The sequence below is a fragment of the Engystomops pustulosus genome, chromosome 7, assembly GCF_040894005.1.
Source record: "Engystomops pustulosus chromosome 7, aEngPut4.maternal, whole genome shotgun sequence".
NCBI lineage: Eukaryota > Metazoa > Chordata > Amphibia > Anura > Leptodactylidae > Engystomops > Engystomops pustulosus.
This window is the reverse complement of record NC_092417.1, coordinates 6,927,268-6,945,757: the sequence shown is the minus strand read 5'-3', so window position 1 is coordinate 6,945,757 and position 18,490 is coordinate 6,927,268. Positions and strand designations below refer to the sequence as shown.

At 52.8% G+C, this 18,490-nt stretch overlaps 3 protein-coding genes across 3 annotated transcripts in view; 1 reads left to right on the top strand and 2 right to left on the bottom strand.

Annotated features, from left to right (window-relative positions):
* Positions 1-472: 472 nt before the first annotated feature.
* On the bottom strand, positions 473-13,650 carry USP21 (ubiquitin specific peptidase 21). The gene is made up of 14 exons (XM_072114570.1): positions 13,496-13,650; positions 10,592-10,643; positions 9,829-10,513; positions 9,262-9,315; positions 7,921-8,044; positions 7,657-7,768; positions 5,339-5,476; positions 5,192-5,256; positions 4,968-5,071; positions 4,334-4,420; positions 2,220-2,298; positions 2,027-2,134; positions 1,301-1,415; positions 473-1,215 (listed from the first exon to the last, which is right to left on the bottom strand). Exons 2-14 carry the CDS (start codon positions 10,594-10,596, stop codon positions 1,128-1,130), a joined length of 1,764 nt encoding a protein of 587 aa, XP_071970671.1. The 5' UTR covers positions 10,597-10,643; positions 13,496-13,650; the 3' UTR covers positions 473-1,127.
* Positions 13,651-13,953: 303 nt separating this feature from the next.
* UFC1 (ubiquitin-fold modifier conjugating enzyme 1) lies at positions 13,954-17,246 on the bottom strand. Its single transcript, XM_072114568.1, has 6 exons — positions 17,084-17,246; positions 15,923-15,990; positions 15,779-15,842; positions 15,623-15,699; positions 14,239-14,329; positions 13,954-14,150 (listed from the first exon to the last, which is right to left on the bottom strand). Exons 1-6 carry the CDS (start codon positions 17,207-17,209, stop codon positions 14,079-14,081), a joined length of 498 nt encoding a protein of 165 aa, XP_071970669.1. The 5' UTR covers positions 17,210-17,246; the 3' UTR covers positions 13,954-14,078.
* The window catches only part of LOC140069178 (gonadotropin-releasing hormone II receptor-like), a 53,223-nt gene continuing 51,815 nt past the window's right edge, over positions 17,083-18,490 (top strand). Inside the window, exon 1 of the mRNA XM_072114567.1 lies at positions 17,083-17,362. The gene's annotated coding sequence lies outside the window, so the exon portion shown is untranslated. The remainder of the gene's footprint in view (positions 17,363-18,490) is intronic.

Genomic DNA, 18,490 nt, shown 5'->3' with positions numbered 1-18,490 from the left:
TCCCGGCCCGCTCTTGGGGGTCCGGGGGTCTTCTGTAATAGGTCTGTACCCGTTATCCGGTTAAGAGGTTTAACGCGATTGTTTTCCATTATAACCCCGAGAACTTTGAAGCCATCGGGTTCCTGCTTGGAGACGACAGCGCGGAGTATTTTATCTGATAGCCGCGGATCTCTCAGAGCTGTAATCGCAGCCAACGGGGAGCGGTTTCTATGTGAAATGTAGATAAACTGTACAGAAAAGCTTTCACGTCTCCCGGAGGAGCCTGGCGGGGGATCACTTACTGTGCAGCAGGAGGTAAGTCATGTGACCTGTGTACTACATGATAACAGAGCGCCCTCTGCTGGACACAGCTGTAACTACACCCTGGGAAGCTACACTACAGGATACCCCAGAGCTACTTACAGCATCCAGGACACTCTATACCCCTGCACTGCCCCCTGGGGACACTCACGGTAAGAACACATGGACGCGGTTCTAGGGTTTTATAAGAATTTACTCGTAGCTCCTCTTCTGTCCTCGGAGACGTCCTGGAAATCGTCTGCCGGGATCTCGTATAGAAATGTCTCTGTACCAAAAATATTCCATAAAAACACGTAACAAAGAGGCTGCAGCATGTAAGGGGTTACACAGTGATGGGAGCAGGGGCTGGATTATTGCTGGGGGTCCCTCTCATCCTCTTCAGGATAGTCCATTCTTGCATCTATTCCTGGGAGAGCTGGGTGACCTCCTCTATTACAGCTTCATCAGGACAGGTTACCATTCAGAGACCTAGAAAAGCTGGGTGACTACCGCTGTAATGGCGGCCATATTGGCCTGGATCCCACTCCCAGACTGGACTATAAAGACTATGAAGGTTTGGGGAGCACGCCCCATATGGACTAAAGAGTCGGCCATATTGGATTAAAGCTGCAGTAAGCACTGAGCAGAAATTCTCTATTAGTGAGGCGGCTGGGAGTTGTAGTCCTCCGTCCGTCAGCATCCTCCGGACTCATGACGTCAATCAGTCTGTCTGAAATATTTAGACCAGTGCACAGCGCAGTCTATTGCTTCCATCATAGGATCCTCCTGGAGAGCAGCGGACAAGCCGATTGGCTGATATGTAACAGAAGCTCCACCCCTGAGGAGCCTCACTTCTTCAGGCCGGCCTCCTCAAGCTCGTAGAACAGGACGTAGGCCTCGCTGGACTGTACCTGACCCTCGCTGATGGCGCTGACCCTGCGGGAGGGAAGGAGGAGTTACCCTGGGGGGCAGGTATGGGGAGGGCAACTACAAGGACGGAAATTAGGGGGAGGGCACTTACCGGGAGTCATTGTATGAGAACCATCCTGATTGGTCCTTACAGTAGGCCGTGTAGTGTCCATAATGCACGCTGCCCGAGTGATTGCACAGGGCGTAGAGGTTGTAGACCGGGCTCCCTGCAACACAACAGATTAGAGTGTAAGCTCACTGACCAAATCTGTCTCTAACCGCTCCCTGTGTGAGCGCTCAGGTTCAGTTACTTCCTTTTAGGAGAAGTAGTTTACCCCTCAACGCTGAGAAAGCATCTGCCATTTCACTGCCCTGTAACTACCCCCGGACCACCAGGGAAGAAGGCATCGAACCAATTCTCCTCTCCCCCTCCCCCCCCCTGACCACCCGACATCGACCCATTCGCCTTCCCCCCCCCCTGACCACCCGGCCTCCACCCATTCACCACATGGTACCAACCCATTCCCCCCCCCCCCCCGACCACTGGGCATCAACCCATTTACTACCCCCTGACAACCAGGGAAGAAGACATTAACCCATTCACTACCCCGGCTACATGATAATGTCACGGTCACATGATCCGCCTACTGTATATTATATAAGCAGTTAACCCCTTCCTCCCCAGGGCCTATAATTAGCTGTTCCTGGAGTAATCCGCATTTTCTTAATCTTGACTGGTGAGACCTTGACACTAATAGCCGGGGATCCTCAGCAGGCAGGGGGATTATGGGATATCCCATAAGTGAAAGCTACCCCTGCAGTGGCTCCGCCCACTTACCCGCTTTCTCGCTGGCAAATTCCTTGAGGTTGAGTCTGTGCAGCGGGAAGTCCACGAGCACCGAGCACTTCTTAATGGAGAAGCGGGTGCTGGAGAACCTGTTCAGGTCTGGGAGGCAAAGGGTTAAGGAAAAGCAAAACCTGGAGGCGGATCTAGTCCCTAGACAGCGCCCCCTACAGGGCTGACAGGATACGTAGGACCAGGATGCGGGGGAAGCGCTGGATGCTCAGCTTCTTACTGCTCCGCGTCCTCTGCCGGCAGCGATCACAGATCTGTCATAGAGGAGTATAGGTTATTACAGGACACAGACACCGGGGGGCGACACAGGGGGGCAGCGATCACAGATCTGTCATAGAGGAGTATAGGTTATTACAGGACACAGACACCGGGGGGCGACACAGGGGGGCAGCGATCACAGATCTGTCATAGAGGAGTATAGGTTATTACAGGACACAGACACCGGGGGGCGACACAGGGGGGCAGCGATCACAGATCTGTCATAGAGGAGTATAGGTTATTACAGGACACAGACACCGGGGGGCGACACAGGGGGGCAGCGATCACAGATCTGTCATAGAGGAGTATAGGTTATTACAGGACACAGACACCGGGGGGCGACACAGGGGGGCAGCGATCACAGATCTGTCATAGAGGAGTATAGGTTACTACAGGACGCTGACACCGGGGGGCGACACCGGGGGGCAGCGATCACAGATCTGTCATAGAGGAGTATAGGTTACTACAGGACGCTGACACCGGGGGGCAGCGATCACAGATCTGTCATAGAGGAGTATAGGTTACTACAGGACGCTGACACCGGGGGGCAGCGATCACAGATCTGTCATAGAGGAGTATAGGTTATTACAGGACGCTGACACCGGGGGGCGACACAGGGAGGCAGCGATCACAGATCTGTCATAGAGGAGTATAGGTTATTACAGGACACAGACACAGGGGGGCGACACAGGGGGGCAGCGATCACAGATCTGTCATAGAGGAGTATAGGTTATTACAGGACGCTGACACCGGGGGCGACACAGGGGGGCAGCGATCACAGATCTGTCATAGAGGAGTATAGGTTACTACAGGACGCAGACACCGGGGGGCGACACAGGGGGGCAGCGATCACAGATCTGTCATAGAGGAGTATAGGTTATTACAGGACGCAGACACCGGGGGGTGACACAGGGGGGCAGCGATCACAGATCTGTCATAGAGGAGTATAGGTTATTACAGGACGCAGACACCGGGGGGTGACACAGGGGGGCAGCGATCACAGATCTGTCATAGAGGAGTATAGGTTATTACAGGACACAGACACTGGGGGGCGACACAGGGGGGCAGCGATCACAGATCTGTCATAGAGGAGTATAGGTTATTACAGGACACAGACACCGGGGGGCGACACAGGGGGGCAGCGATCACAGATCTGTCATAGAGGAGTATAGGTTACTACAGGACACAGACACCGGGGGGCGACACCGGGGGGCAGCGATCACAGATCTGTCATAGAGGAGTATAGGTTATTACAGGACGCTGACACCGGGGGGCGACACAGGGGGGCAGCGATCACAGATCTGTCATAGAGGAGTATAGGTTATTACAGGACGCTGACACCGGGGGGCAGCGATCACAGATCTGTCATAGAGGAGTATAGGTTATTACAGGACACTGACACCGGGGGGCGACACAGGGGGGCAGCGATCACAGATCTGTCATAGAGGAGTATAGGTTATTACAGGACACAGACACCGGGGGGCAGCGATCACAGATCTGTCATAGAGGAGTATAGGTTACTACAGGACGCTGACACCGGGGGCGACACAGGGGGGCAGCGATCACAGATCTGTCATAGAGGAGTATAGGTTATTAGAGGACGCCGACACCGGGGGGCGACACAGGGGGGCAGCGATCACAGATCTGTCATAGAGGAGTATAGGTTATTACAGGACACAGACACCGGGGGGCAGCGATCACAGATCTGTCATAGAGGAGTATAGGTTATTACAGGACACAGACACTGGGGGGCGACACAGGGGGGCAGCGATCACAGATCTGTCATAGAGGAGTATAGGTTATTACAGGACACAGACACCGGGGGGCGACACAGGGGGGCAGCGATCACAGATCTGTCATAGAGGAGTATAGGTTATTACAGGACACAGACACAGGGGGGCGAGACAATGGGGCAGCGATCACAGATGAGTATAGGTTATTACAGGACGCTGACACCGGGGGGCCACACCGGGGGGCAGCACAGACACAGGGGGCGACACAGACACAGGGGGGCAGCAAAATCCAAATTACCGGGGCATTCTCAGAATTCAACTCCTCCTCCTTCGTGAAGAGACTGAAGCAATCCAGAAGGGAAACTTTACCACCACTGAAGCCTTTCTGCACAGAGAAGAGGAGAAGGGGTTAATACTGTACAAAGTGACCAGAACTGCAGTCCTATGTACAGATCATGTAGTAGATGTGTCCTGCAGTCCTATGTAACACCACAGATAACACAGTGATATCTCTGAGTACAGATCATGTAGTAGATGTGCCCTGCAGTCCTATGTAACACCACAGATAACACAGTGATATCTCTGAGTACAGATCATGTAGTAGATGTGTCCTGCAGTCCTATGTAACACCACAGATAACACAGTGATATCTCTGAGTACAGATCATGTAGTAGATGTGTCCTGCAGTCCTATGTAACACCACAGATAACACAGTGATATCTCTGAGTACAGATCATGTAGTAGATGTGTCCTGCAGTCCCATGTAACACCACAGATAACACAGTGATATCTCTGAGTATAGATCATGTAGTAGATGTGTCCTGCAGTCCTATGTAACACCACAGATAACACAGTGATATCTCTGAGTACAGATCATGTAGTAGATGTGACCTGCAGTCCTATGTAACACCACAGTTGGGCTTCCTGCTCACCTTGGGGATGGGGAGGGACAGGTCACAGAACACCTCGAATGTTGGGGAGCGGTATCCGCAGGACTGGCACCTCAGGCAGCTCTTCATTTGCCCCACGAAGAGATCTGCAGGAGAGGAGACACAATCCTGGGTCACCCTCAGAGCTGCGATCTCGTGTCACACTAAGGGTGAATTCACAGGGACCTCAGCTGCAGCTCTGGATGTGACTGGAGTAGAACACTTACCCACCACCTTACTGTCCTCCCGCTCCAGGTATTTCTTCCACATCTGATTGGCTCTTTCATCGTCACTGAGGAAACAGATCCGTGATTAACCCTCCCCCACTGTGAGCCAATCACTACAGAGATTACAAAATAAACCACACCCCCTACCTGAGAGAGTCCTGCGGCTCCGCACACACAGAGCGGCGCCTATCAGAAAGGATGCTGGGAGTCTTCCGACACTTCCTGTTAATCTCCGAGTGAATTCTGTCCATGAAGAACTTGAGAAATTCCTGAGCATCCTGCTGGCTGAGAGGATAGACAGCCTGACATCACTGAGAATACAGCCTATCCCTCACTAGAGAGCAGCGGTGCCATCACTGAGAATACAGCCTATCCATCACTAGAGAGCAGCCGTGCCATCACTGAGAATACAGCCTATCCATCACTAGAGAGCAGCGGTGCCATCACTGAGAATACAGCCTATCCATCACTAGAGAGCAGCGGTGCCATCACTGAGAATACAGCCTATCCATCACTAGAGAGCAGCGGTGCCATCACTGAGAATACAGCCTATCCCTCACTAGAGAGCAGCGGTGCCATCACTGAGAATACAGCCTATCCCTCACTAGAGAGCAGCGGTGCCATCACTGAGAATACAGCCTATCCCTCACTAGAGAGCAGCGGTGCCATCACTGAGAATACAGCCTATCCCTCACTAGAGAGCAGCGGTGCCATCACTGAGAATACAGCCTATCCCTCACTAGAGAGCAGCGGTGCCATCACTGAGAATACAGCCTATCCATCACTAGAGAGCAGCGGTGCCATCACTGAGAATACAGCCTATCCATCACTAGAGAGCAGCGGAGCCATCACTGAGAATACAGCCTATCCATCACTAGAGAGCAGCGGAGCCATCACTGAGAATACAGCCTATACATCACTAGAGAGCAGCGGTGCCATCACTGAGAATACAGCCTATCCCTCACTAGAGAGCAGCGGTGCCATCACTGAGAATACAGCCTATCCCTCACTAGAGAGCAGCGGTGCCATCACTGAGAATACAGCCTATCCATCACTAGAGAGCAGCGGTGCCATCACTGAGAATACAGCCTATCCATCACTAGAGAGCAGCGGTGTCATCACTGAGAATACAGCCTATCCATCACTAGAGAGCAGCGGTGTCATCACTGAGAATACAGCCTATCCATCACTAGAGAGCAGCGGTGCCATCACTGAGAATACAGCCTATCCATCACTAGAGAGCAGCAGTGCCATCACTGAGAATACAGCCTATCCATCACTAGAGAGCAGCGGTGCCATCACTGAGAATACAGCCTATCCATCACTAGAGAGCAGTGGTAATATCACTGAGAATACAGCCTATCCATCACTAGAGAGCAGTGGTAATATCACTGAGAATACAGCCTATCCATCACTAGAGAGCAGCGGCGCCATCGCTGAGAATACAGCCTATCCATCACTAGAGAGCAGCGGTGCCATCACTGAGAATACAGCCTATCCATCACTAGAGAGCAGCCGTGCCATCACTGAGAATACAGCCTATCCATCACTAGAGAGCAGCGGTGCCATCACTGAGAATACAGCCTATCCATCACTAGAGAGCAGCGGTGCCATCACTGAGAATACAGCCTATCCATCACTAGAGAGCAGCGGTGTCATCACTGAGAATACAGCCTATCCATCACTAGAGAGCAGCGGTGCCATCACTGAGAATACAGCCTATCCATCACTAGAGAGCAGCGGTGCCATCACTGAGAATACAGCCTATCCCTCACTAGAGAGCAGCAGTGCCATCACTGAGAATACAGCCTATCCATCACTAGAGAGCAGCGGTGCCATCACTGAGAAAACAGCCTATCCCTCACTAGAGAGCAGCGGTGCCATCACTGAGAATACAGCCTATCCCTCACTAGAGAGCAGCGGTGTCATCACTGAGAATACAGCCTATCCATCACTAGAGAGCAGCGGTGCCATCACTGAGAATACAGCCTATCCATCACTAGAGAGCAGCGGTGCCATCACTGAGAATACAGCCTATCCATCACTAGAGAGCAGCGGAGCCATCACTAGAGAGCAGCGGTGCCATCACTGAGAGCACAGCCTATCCATTACTAGAGAGCAGCGGTGCCATCACTGAGAATACAGCCTATCCATCACTAGAGAGCAGCGGTGCCATCACTGAGAATACAGCCTATCCATCACTAGAGAGCAGCGGTGCCATCACTGAGAGCACAGCCTATCCATCACTAGAGAGCAGCGGTGCCATCACTGAGAATACAGCCTATATATCACTAGAGAGCAGCGGTGCCATCACTGAGAATACAGCCTATCCATCACTAGAGAGCAGCGGTGACACCACTGAGAATACAGCCTATCCATCACTAGAGAGCAGCGGTGCCATCACTGAGAATACAGCCTATCCATCACTAGAGAGCAGCGGTGACACCATATTATGGGGATCTCACCTGTACCCTGTAAAAGAAGGGAAGTATTTTTGGAAGACGGCTCTGAGTCGTGTTGGGTTGGCAGCGTCCGGGGCCTCTGGGCTCCATAATGAGGCAACAACATCAGCAAAGGCTGAAAGGAAGAAATAAGGTAATTATCATGTACGATGCTCAGCGGCGCCACCTAGGTGGGTATTCTTGTAAAACACTTGGGATATTTGATATGGATATGTGTGGACGTGTATCACGTCATGGCTCTGCCGGGGTGTATATACGGGGACGTACCCTCGGTGAGCTCCTGCGGGGTCCTGCTGCTGGCCGGTTGGTCCTGGCGATATTCATGGCGCAGGACATAATCCCGCAGAGGTCGTGTACTGCTCAGACACTGGAGGACGGCGTTCAGGAAACACTGCAGGGGGAGAAGCGCAACAAGAGATGAGAAGCCACCAGCAGGGGGCAGTGTGTGTGTGAGGCGCGGCGGGGGTCACCCGTGCAGTGTGTGTGTATGTGTGTGAGGCGCGGCGGGGGTCACCCGTGCAGTGTGTGTGTATGTGTGTGAGGCGCGGCGGGGGTCACCCGTGCAGTGTGTGTGTATGTGTGTGAGGCGCGGCGGGGGTCACCCGTGCAGTGTGTGTGTATGTGTGTGAGGTGCGGCGGGGGGCACCCGTGCAGTGTGTGTGTATGTGTGTGTGTGAGGCGTGGCGGGGGGCACCCGTGCAGTGTGTGTGTATGTGTGTGAGGCGCGGCTGGGGGCACCCGTGCAGTGTGTGTGTATGTGTGTGAGGCGTGGCGGGGGGCACCCGTGCAGTGTGTGTGTATGTGTGTGTGTGTGAGGCGCGGCGGGGGTCACCCGTGCAGTGTGTGTGTGTGTGTGTGTGTGTGTGTGTGTGTGAGGTGGGGGGGGGGCACCCGTGCAGTGTGTGTGTATGTGTGTGAGGCGTGGCGGGGGGCACCCGTGCAGTGTGTGTGTGTGTATGTGTGTGAGGTGCGGCGGGGGGCACCCGTGCAGTGTGTGTGTATGTGTGTGAGGCGTGGCGGGGGGCACCCGTGCAGTGTGTGTGTATGTGTGTGAGGCGTGGCGGGGGGCACCCGTGCAGTGTGTGTGTGTGTATGTGTGTGAGGTGCGGCGGGGGTCACCCGTGCAGTGTGTGTGTATGTGTGTGAGGCGTGGCGGGGGGCACCCGTGCAGTGTGTGTGTATGTGTGTGAGGCGTGGCGGGGGGCACCCGTGCAGTGTGTGTGTGTGTGTGTGTGTGTGTGTATGTGTGTGAGGTGCGGCGGGGGGCACCCGTGCAGTGTGTGTGTATGTGTGTGAGGCGCGGCGGGGGTCACCCGTGCAGTGTGTGTGTATGTGTGTGAGGCGTGGCGGGGGGCACCCGTGCAGTGTGTGTGTATGTGTGTGAGGCGCGGCGGGGGTCACCCGTGCAGTGTGTGTGTGTGTGTGTGAGGTGCGGCGGGGGGCACCCGTGCAGTGTGTGTGTGTGTGTGTGTGTGAGGTGCGGCGGGGGGCACCCGTGCAGTGTGTGTGTGTGAGGTGCGGCGGGGGGCACCCGTGCAGTGTGTGTGTGTGTGTGAGGTGCGGCGGGGGGCACCCGTGCAGTGTGTATGCGGTATGGCTGGCACTCACCGTGTTGCCTAGATTGCGCAGTCCCACGTGGCCGGAGCCGAGGGGCGGAGGGGGCTGTGAAGAGAGAAGCCATCAGGGTTTAGCAGCAGCGGAAGTCCTCTGTGCCCGGACCCCCTGGCATCACCCCCTCCCTGGCGTTACCTGGCTGGTCATGAGCAGGAGCCCCATCATGGCGCTATGGAGCACAGACTCGGCTATATCCACCCTCTTCCCGTCCTTCCTGTCGGCCAGGGTGCGCTGCAGCTCCACCAGCCCCTCTCCCTGCAGCCCGGGCATGGTGAGGTGCCCGCCTGGTGTGCCCGCTCTCAGGAGCGCTCTGCAGCCCTCGTCCTCTCAGCGGATTGTCAAGGTGCCTCAGCCGGCTCATCTCCTGAGGATTAATTAGCTGGCGGGGGAGGGGCGCACGCTCCCGGCACACAGGGACGACTCTGCGACCTTGGCATCTGATAGTAACATACATAGTAACAGCGGGCACAACCAGGAGGGCACCAGGGAGCCGGGGCGGCAGGAGCACCGCATGTACAGCGGGGATGGGGCTCACAACGCTGCGGCACGTGCGATACTTACAGGAGACGCCGGGGCCTTGACCACAGTGATACTGGGGGGCTCGCTGGCTGGTGGGGGGCTTCCTTGACGGGGCTGGGAGGAGTCCTGTTTCCTTAGAGGGGGTTTCCTGAGGTCATTACGAGGAGCAGTGCCCAGTTTCGGGGGCGGGTCCAGGCTGGGCAGTGCTCCTAGTCTCCGTAGCGAGCTGCTCCTCCTCAGGACGGCGCTATCTAGTGGCGGTTTGCGGTGGGAGGACGCGCTCCGCTGTCTGCCTGCAGCCGGGATAAGCTCCGCCCCTCCGTCCTCCATCTTGTCTTTGGTGGAGCTCAGGTCCATGTGGCTGACAGATTTAGAACGAGCGAGACGCCCAGCAGTGGGAGGAGCCTGAGTGATGGACTTTGTCGTTGTGGTTGGAGCGGTGACTTTGATCATGTGATTGGCTTTCATGGGTCCCCTCTTACTGACGGATTCTCCCCTCTGGGTGCTGCGCCCGCGCTCCTCCAGGGCAGGCGGCGGGGGGAGGGGGCGGTACTTCTGCCTGCTGTTGCCGCCATTGGTGTAGAGTGTGCTGGAGTAGGCGGAGCGTTCCTGGCTGACCGTCCTCAGCGAGGTGATCGTCCTGCCCGTCACAGCGGGGGAGTCACGGCTCCGCCCAGTCCGAGCCTCACAGACTTGTGGCATGGCGGATCTTGTGGAGAGGGGGGCCCTGCGGGGAGATAGAGGGGGGTACATGAGCCGCTGGGCACCGGGCAGGAGGTACAGATCACAGGACGGCGGAGCGTACCTCATTGTCACCAGCAGATCCCGGCGCCGCTATCACCTCACATCTCTGCGGCCTACGAGAAAAGAAAACGCCGGTTATATCTCAGGGGACGACTAATAATAGAAACCTATAGAGAGCGCCGCCACTATAAGGGAGGAGGAGGGGGACGTGTAATATACAGGAGGAGGGGGGGGAATATGTAATATACAGGAGGAGGAGGAGGAGGGGTATATGTAATATACAGGAGGAGGAGGGGGTGGGGGATATGTAATATACAGGAGGAGGAGGGGGATATGTAATATACAGGAGGAGGAGGGGGATATGTAATATACAGGGGGAGGGAGGGGGATATGTAATATACAGGGGGAGGAGGAGGGGGATATGTAATATACAGGGGAGGGAGGGGGATCTGTAATATACAGGAGGAGGAGGAGGATATGTAATATACAGGGGGAGGAGGAGGATATGTAATATACAGGAGGAGGAGGGGGATATGTAATATACAGGGGGAGGAGGGGGATATGTAATATACAGGAGGAGGAGGGGGATATGTAATATACAGGAGGAGGAGGGGGATATGTAATATACAGGGGGAGGAGGGGGATATGTAATATACAGGAGGAGGAGGGGGATATGTAATATACAGGAGGAGGAGGGGGATATGTAATATACAGGAGGGGGAGGGGGATATGTAATATACAGGAGGAGGAGGGGGATATGTAATATACAGGGGGAGGAGGGGGATATGTAATATACAGGGGGAGGAGGGGGATATGTAATATACAGGGGGAGGAGGGGGATATGTAATATACAGGGGGAGGAGGGGGATATGTAATAAGAGAGAGGGGGAAATGTAATATACAGGAGGGGGAGGGGGATATGTAATATACAGGAGGAGGAGGGGGATATGTAATATACAGGGGGAGGAGGGGGATATGTAATATACAGGAGGAGGAGGGGGATATGTAATATACAGGAGGAGGAGGGGGGATATGTAATATACAGGAGGAGGAGGGGGATATGTAATATACAGGAGGAGGAGGGGGATATGTAATATACAGGGGAGGGAGGGGGATATGTAATATACAGGAGGAGGAGGGGGATATGTAATATACAGGAGGAGGAGGGGGATATGTAATATACAGGAGGAGGAGGGGGATATGTAATATACAGGAGGAGGAGGGGGATATGTAATATACAGGAGGGGGAGGAGGATATGTAATATACAGGAGGAGGAGGGGGATATGTAATATACAGGAGGAGGAGGGAGATATGTAATATACAGGAGGAGGAGGGGGATATGTAATATACAGGAGGAGGAGGGGGATATGTAATATACAGGGGGAGGAGGGGGATATGTAATATACAGGGGGAGGAGGGGGATATGTAATATACAGGGGGAGGAGGGGGATATGTAATATACAGGGGGAGGAGGGGGATATGTAATATACAGGGGGAGGAGGGGGATATGTAATATACAGGGGGAGGAGGAGGATATGTAATATACAGGGGGAGGAGGAGGATATGTAATATACAGGGGGAGGAGGGGGATATGTAATATACAGGGGGAGGAGGGGGATATGTAATATACAGGAGGGGGAGGAGGATATGTAATATACAGGAGGAGGAGGGGGATATGTAATATACAGGGGGAGGAGGGGGATATGTAATATACAGGGGGAGGAGGGGGATATGTAATATACAGGGGGAGGAGGGGGATATGTAATATACAGGGGGAGGAGGAGGATATGTAATATACAGGGGGAGGAGGGGGATATGTAATATACAGGGGGAGGAGGGGGATATGTAATATACAGGGGGAGGAGGGGGATATGTAATATACAGGGGGAGGAGGGGATATGTAATATACAGGGGGAGGAGGGGGATATGTAATATACAGGGGGAGGAGGGGGATATGTAATATACAGGGGGAGGAGGGGGATATGTAATATACAGGGGGAGGAGGGGGATATGTAATATACAGGGGGAGGAGGGGGATATGTAATATACAGGGGGAGGAGGGGGATATGTAATATACAGGGGGAGGAGGGGGATATGTAATATACAGGGGGAGGAGGAGGATATGTAATATACAGGGGGAGGAGGAGGATATGTAATATACAGGGGGAGGAGGAGGATATGTAATATACAGGGGGAGGAGGAGGATATGTAATATACAGGGGGAGGAGGAGGATATGTAATATACAGGGGGAGGAGGAGGATATGTAATATACAGGGGGAGGAGGGGGATATGTAATATACAGGAGGAGGAGGGGGATATGTCATATACAGGAGGAGGGGGATATGTCATATACAGGGGGAGGAGGGGGATATGTCATATACAGGAGGAGGAGGAGGGGGGTATGTAATATACAGGAGGAGGATATGTAATATACAGGAGGAGGAGGGGGATATGTAATATACAGGGGGAGGAGGAGGATATGTAATATACAGGGGGAGGAGGAGGATATGTAATATACAGGGGGAGGAGGGGGATATGTCATATACAGGGGGAGGAGGGGGATATGTCATATACAGGGGGAGGAGGAGGGGGATATGTCATATACAGGGGGAGGAGGGGGATATGTCATATACAGGAGGAGGAGGAGGGGGGTATGTAATATACAGGAGGAGGATATGTAATATACAGGAGGAGGATATGTAATATACAGGAGGAGGATATGTAATATACAGGAGGAGGAGGAGGAGGAGGAGGAGGAGGAGGAGGAGGAGGAGGAGGATATGTAATATACAGGAGGAGGAGGGGGATATGTAATATACAGGAGGAGGAGGAGGGGGATATGTAATATACAGGGGGAGGAGGAGGGGGATATGTCATATACAGGAGGGGTCTATGTGATACATTAGTGGGTCGGGTATATATATAACATACAGTACGGGCGGTATATGCCGCATACACTTCACCTGTAGTCGTGGTCGGGTTGTGCCAGTATCACGGCCTTCTCCTCCAGGACTTCATAGCAACCGCAGCATCCTGCGCCATCTTCCACACATTCCCTCCTGCGCATGCGTCAGTCGCCTCGTGGCCGCGCCCGCTATTTGCAAACGTTGCTATGGAGAACGTCGCGCAGCTATTTATGTACACGGCTGACTTCCGGTAGACGCCATCGCCGGAAGTAAGCGCGCCGCCATCTTTATTACTGGAAGTTCTCCCATAACAGACATTTGTAGTATTTAGCACTTGTCTCTCTCTCTGTTTGCCCCTGTGCACACCCCTTTTACATTGCAAGAGCTTTAGTTTTCTCCTATCTAGTTTTTTTCTAATCTCATGACAGGTAAACTGCAGCCGCCATATTCCTTCTCCTTCTTGCTCTTATTAAAAAAAACACCTCTCATATGAAATAAGACCTGAGACCACGATACCGGGTGTCCAAGAAATTTATTATAATAATGATATCATGTACAAGGATTTGGTTGTATGAAGAGTTCAGTAATGGATTCCAGGCGGTGGGCGGAGTTATGGAGGTGTCCATCCCTCGTGCTCCAGTCAGTTATCTTTGTGTTTCACCAGTCCTTTACTGATGAGGTCGGGGATCTCCACCGCCAGCCATGGTCCCAGCTACGAGAGACGAGAACAAAGATCAATTATGTGACAAAGTGCGGCTGTATACATAATAATAGGCAAGCAGCAGTGCGACTGTACTCACCCCCAGGGCAATGAGATGCGCCAGTCCAAATTTAGGGACGTTCCGCGCCCACAGCGGCTTGAAGTGTTCCGTCAGACAGATCTTGCCTCCTCTGAAGAAAGAAAACAATCCATTACATTAGGCCTCAAACACACGTAACACAAATCGCAGCTTTCTATTGGTCATGGACCATTGTTTGCGATCTTCTGATGCCACCCATATAAGTAAAACCTATGTTACCCGCACAGAAGAGATTGCGGTTCTTTGTGGCACCCTACTAGCTTTGCTAATGGTCTTTGTTTCCAGCATCACATTCATAGGTCATGCGATCCTTCTGCAGCTCAGGCTTATTCAGATGCTATACCAAGCACAGCCACTATGCCATGTATGGCACTGTCTTTAGTACACAGTGAAGAGGCTGCAGCATTTTCCAAAGCAGCGCTCCTGGTGAGTGTGCAGTGTGTCAGAACATCAACATCAGCATAATATTCCAAAATACTCCTATAACAATGATGGCGAACCTTTTAGAGACTGAGTGCCCAAACTACAATTGAAAGCCACAAATTTTTTTTACAAAGTGCCAAATGCCAATTTAAAGTAACTTATTGCTCCCTGCTGTGTCACAGATTCATATGTATTGGGCATCCTGAAAACACCAATACAGTAGAAAAATGGAGAAATTTGGATTTTTATTGCAGCTTCCCTCTAAGGTCCCTTTAACAGGATGAATCGCAGGCCCTGAGAAGGGGCTTCAATGATAATCCAGCTCTGCCCACTCCTTGCTCCTCCTGCACTCAAGTCACTTGGAGTCCTGAATGGTGACCTTTGTGCAGGACGATGGCCTGGGTGCCCACAGAAAGGGCTCCGAGTGCCACCTCTGGCACCCCTGGCATAGGTTCGCCACCACTGTCCTATAATATCAGCCAAAGCAGCTCAAAAAGAGGGGCAGCCATCATGAACGCCTCAGGATAGATACACCTTGCAGTCCTGTCACCAGCTCCATTTAAAAAAAAGGTCCAAAACCGGTCCAAGGATGCGACATGTGGCAGCACCCGTAGGGTGCATTCACAAATGGCATTTTTAAACACATCCAAAACGCAAGTGGGAGGAGCTTGGCCAAAACGCATACGCAATCCCACCGAAACAAATGCGTTTTGAAATGAGCAATACATGTTTTGCATGACTTAAATGCAAAACATTCCAAAACGCAGGCATTTCATGTATGCGTTTTGGATGCGTTCAAAAACACATCTAAACAACACTTGTGAACACACCGTAATTCAGACAAGCCAAGGGGTCACATGATGTTACCGGCCGCCATGTTGTCACTCAAACTGTATCTACGCTACTATAGCTTAGCTACTCAGCTGCCTTGCTCCTGGTGTATATCTCGGAGCTCCTGTACCTGTACATTTTTGCTGTTTTCCCGTCTAGCTCTGGAATGGCGATTTCTGGCGCTGTGGAGGGATAGGTGACCGGGATCTGTGAGATAGGAAACACCGAATGGATTGCACGTCTCCAATACCGGAATACAGAAAAAGAAAGATGTCATAAGACTTACATCAAACTCCACATCAAACTCGTACTTGAGGAACTCGTGGATGTACCAGCATTTCCCGAACCACCTGAAACAGACACAGGGCAGCCATTATATCGTGCACTTCATGTGTGGGGGGGCGCCGCTGGGATACAGCCCACATCTTACCTGGTGCCCTCCTTGTTGGACTCCAGGCGGAACCAGTCGTTGTCGGCCTTCTTGTTATTCTCTACATACTGGGGAAGAAGAGGCAGTGAGACATCTACACATACAGAACACACAAGATATGATGACATTATTCTACAGAACTGTGTGGGCGTCCACATATTCATCACACGCTCAGAGGGGCAACCCCCCACAATACCCATTGCGGGGCCGGAGGGACAACCCCCCCACAATACCCATTGCGGGGCCGGAGGGACAACCCCCCCACAATACCCATTGCGGGGCCGGAGGGACAACCCCCCCACAATACCCATTGCGGGGCCGGAGGGACAACCCCCCCACAATACCCATTGCGGGGCCGGAGGGACAACCCCCCCACAATACCCATTGCGGGGCCGGAGGGACAACCCCCCCACAATACCCATTGCGGGGCCGGAGGGACAACCCCCCCACAATACCCATTGCGGGGCCGGAGGGACAACCCCCCCACAATACCCATTGCGGGGCCGGAGGGACAACCCCCCCACAATACCCATTGCGGGGCCGGAGGGACAACCCCCCCACAATACCCATTGCGGGGCTGGAGGGACAACCCCCCCACAATACCCATTGCGGGGCCGGAGGGGCAACCCCCCACAATACCCATTGCGGGGCCGGAGGGGCAACCCCCCACAATACCCATTGCGGGGCCGGAGGGGCAACCCCCCTCAATACCCATTGCGGGGCCGGAGGGGCAACCCCCCTCAATACCCATTGCGGGGCCGGAGGGGCAACCCCCCTCAATACCCATTGCGCCCAGAGATGCAACCCCACACAATACCCATTGCATGCTAGTTGGGGCAACCCCCATACCCCTCGCACTATCGATGGGGCAACCGCCATACCTATAGAGCACACTAAGGGCAGACAGACTGCACTACAGTATGGTGACATTAAGTGAATGTGGCAAGGCTGGAGAAGGGGAAAGCATGAGGCAGTGCAGGAGGGTGCTAGGGCACTGTTAGGGTGTGCGGGACTACAGGGAGCTCAGGGCAGAGCAGGCGGTTGATGCTTCATTACAGACATGTTTACACACATCAGGAGTCCGTCAGCTGATTTGACAGCCGGAACCTTTCTTCCGTCTCACATGTTCCCGGGGGCGCTGCACGATGTAACACCACGCACCTTAATCAGCGCCTGGTATTCCTCCTTCAGCCGCTGCACCCACAATTCTTTGTCCCGGGGACTGGCGGCGTTGGTTTTTAGGAGAGGAATCTCCGATACTACCCGGCGAGTTGCCTCGTCCACCATGTTGGAAAAGGAAGGGAATCCCGGAAGCGGAAGCTATCGTCATGCCCACACAATGCCGCGCGGCCATCTTGCTTACTGGCAGAACGCCTTTTTTTCCCCTCAGCTCTCCTGGTGGCGGAAAGTGAATTTTAGTTTTTATGATGGAATATGACGGTACTATATGAAGTATTAATATTTAGATGTACAGTACATCACATTATACACATACATACACAGCATTACACACATTATACACCCATATACACACATAGAGTACATTATACACACATACAGTACATCATACACTCATATACACACATACAGTACATTATACACAAATACAGTGCATTATATGCCCATATAATTTAATTTGCACTATTTTTGAGATGAATAATATTTTAATTTAGTTTGTGGAGATTTTCGGTTGCGCCCCCTTGTCCACCAATACTCAGAGTCCGTAAATCCATAACTCCTGGAAATGAATAATTGTGTCACCTTGCTCTAAGCTAAACTGAGTTTTCCGCAGTTGCAGGTTTTCCTGTTTGACCGAACTATATGAATTGTGTTTTTAGCTATTTTATGCACACTAATGTTTGTTACTGCTTAGTTGAGGTTTGCAACACATTTATTACAGTAACTCCACAGAATTATGTGGCGCACCCTATACAGTAAAGGTGCACCGAAAAAATGGTGCCACTTCCTGAGCATTGCAGGGGGCACCAGATAATGGAAGACAGTGCCCCAGTACGCAATAATCTCTCGCCGGGATAAAATGGCTGATAACAGAGAATGATAGATGGTATCCCCTGTACAGTCTCCTCTCCCCGGGATGTAGTGGCTGATAACAGAGAGTAATAGATTGTATTCCCCCCCCCCCCTGTACATTCTCCTCTCCCCGAGATGGAATGGCTGATAACAGAGAGTAATAGATTGTATCCCCCCCCTGTACAGTCTCCTCTCCCGGGATGTAATGGCTGATAACAGAGAGTAATAGATTGTATCCCCCGGTACAGTCTCCTCTCCCCGGGATGTAATGGCTGATAACAGAGAGTAATAGATTGTATCCCCCCCTGTACAGTCTCCTTCTCCCCGGGATGTAATGGCTGATAACAGAGAGTAACAGATTGTATCCCCACCTGTACAGTCTCCTCTCCCCGGGATGTAATGGCTGATAACAGAGAGTAATAGATTGTATCCCCCCTGTATCCCTCTCCTCTCCCCGGGAGGTAATGGCTGATAACAGAGAGTAATAGATTGTATCCCCCCTCCCTGTACAGTCTCCTCTCCCCGGGATGTAATGGC

What these genes read in the sequence shown, in the direction of transcription:
- UFC1 (XM_072114568.1), bottom strand. Translation starts at nt 17,209, where the DNA reads ATGGTGGACGAGGCAACTCGCCGGGTAGTATCGGAGATTCCTCTCCTA. An exon ending in TCCAACAAGGAGGGCACCAG is followed by an intron (nt 15,843 to 15,922) that starts GTAAGATGTGGG and finishes TGTCTGTTTCAG; the next exon opens with GTGGTTCGGGAAATGCTGGT. An exon ending in AGTTTGATGTGGAGTTTGAT is followed by an intron (nt 15,700 to 15,778) that starts GTAAGTCTTATG and finishes CCTATCTCACAG; the next exon opens with ATCCCGGTCACCTATCCCTC.
- USP21 (XM_072114570.1), bottom strand. An exon ending in GAGCCGCAGGACTCTCTCAG is followed by an intron (nt 5,257 to 5,338) that starts GTAGGGGGTGTG and finishes CTGTTTCCTCAG; the next exon opens with TGACGATGAAAGAGCCAATC. An exon ending in ATTTGCCAGCGAGAAAGCGG is followed by an intron (nt 1,416 to 2,026) that starts GTAAGTGGGCGG and finishes GTTGTGTTGCAG; the next exon opens with GGAGCCCGGTCTACAACCTC.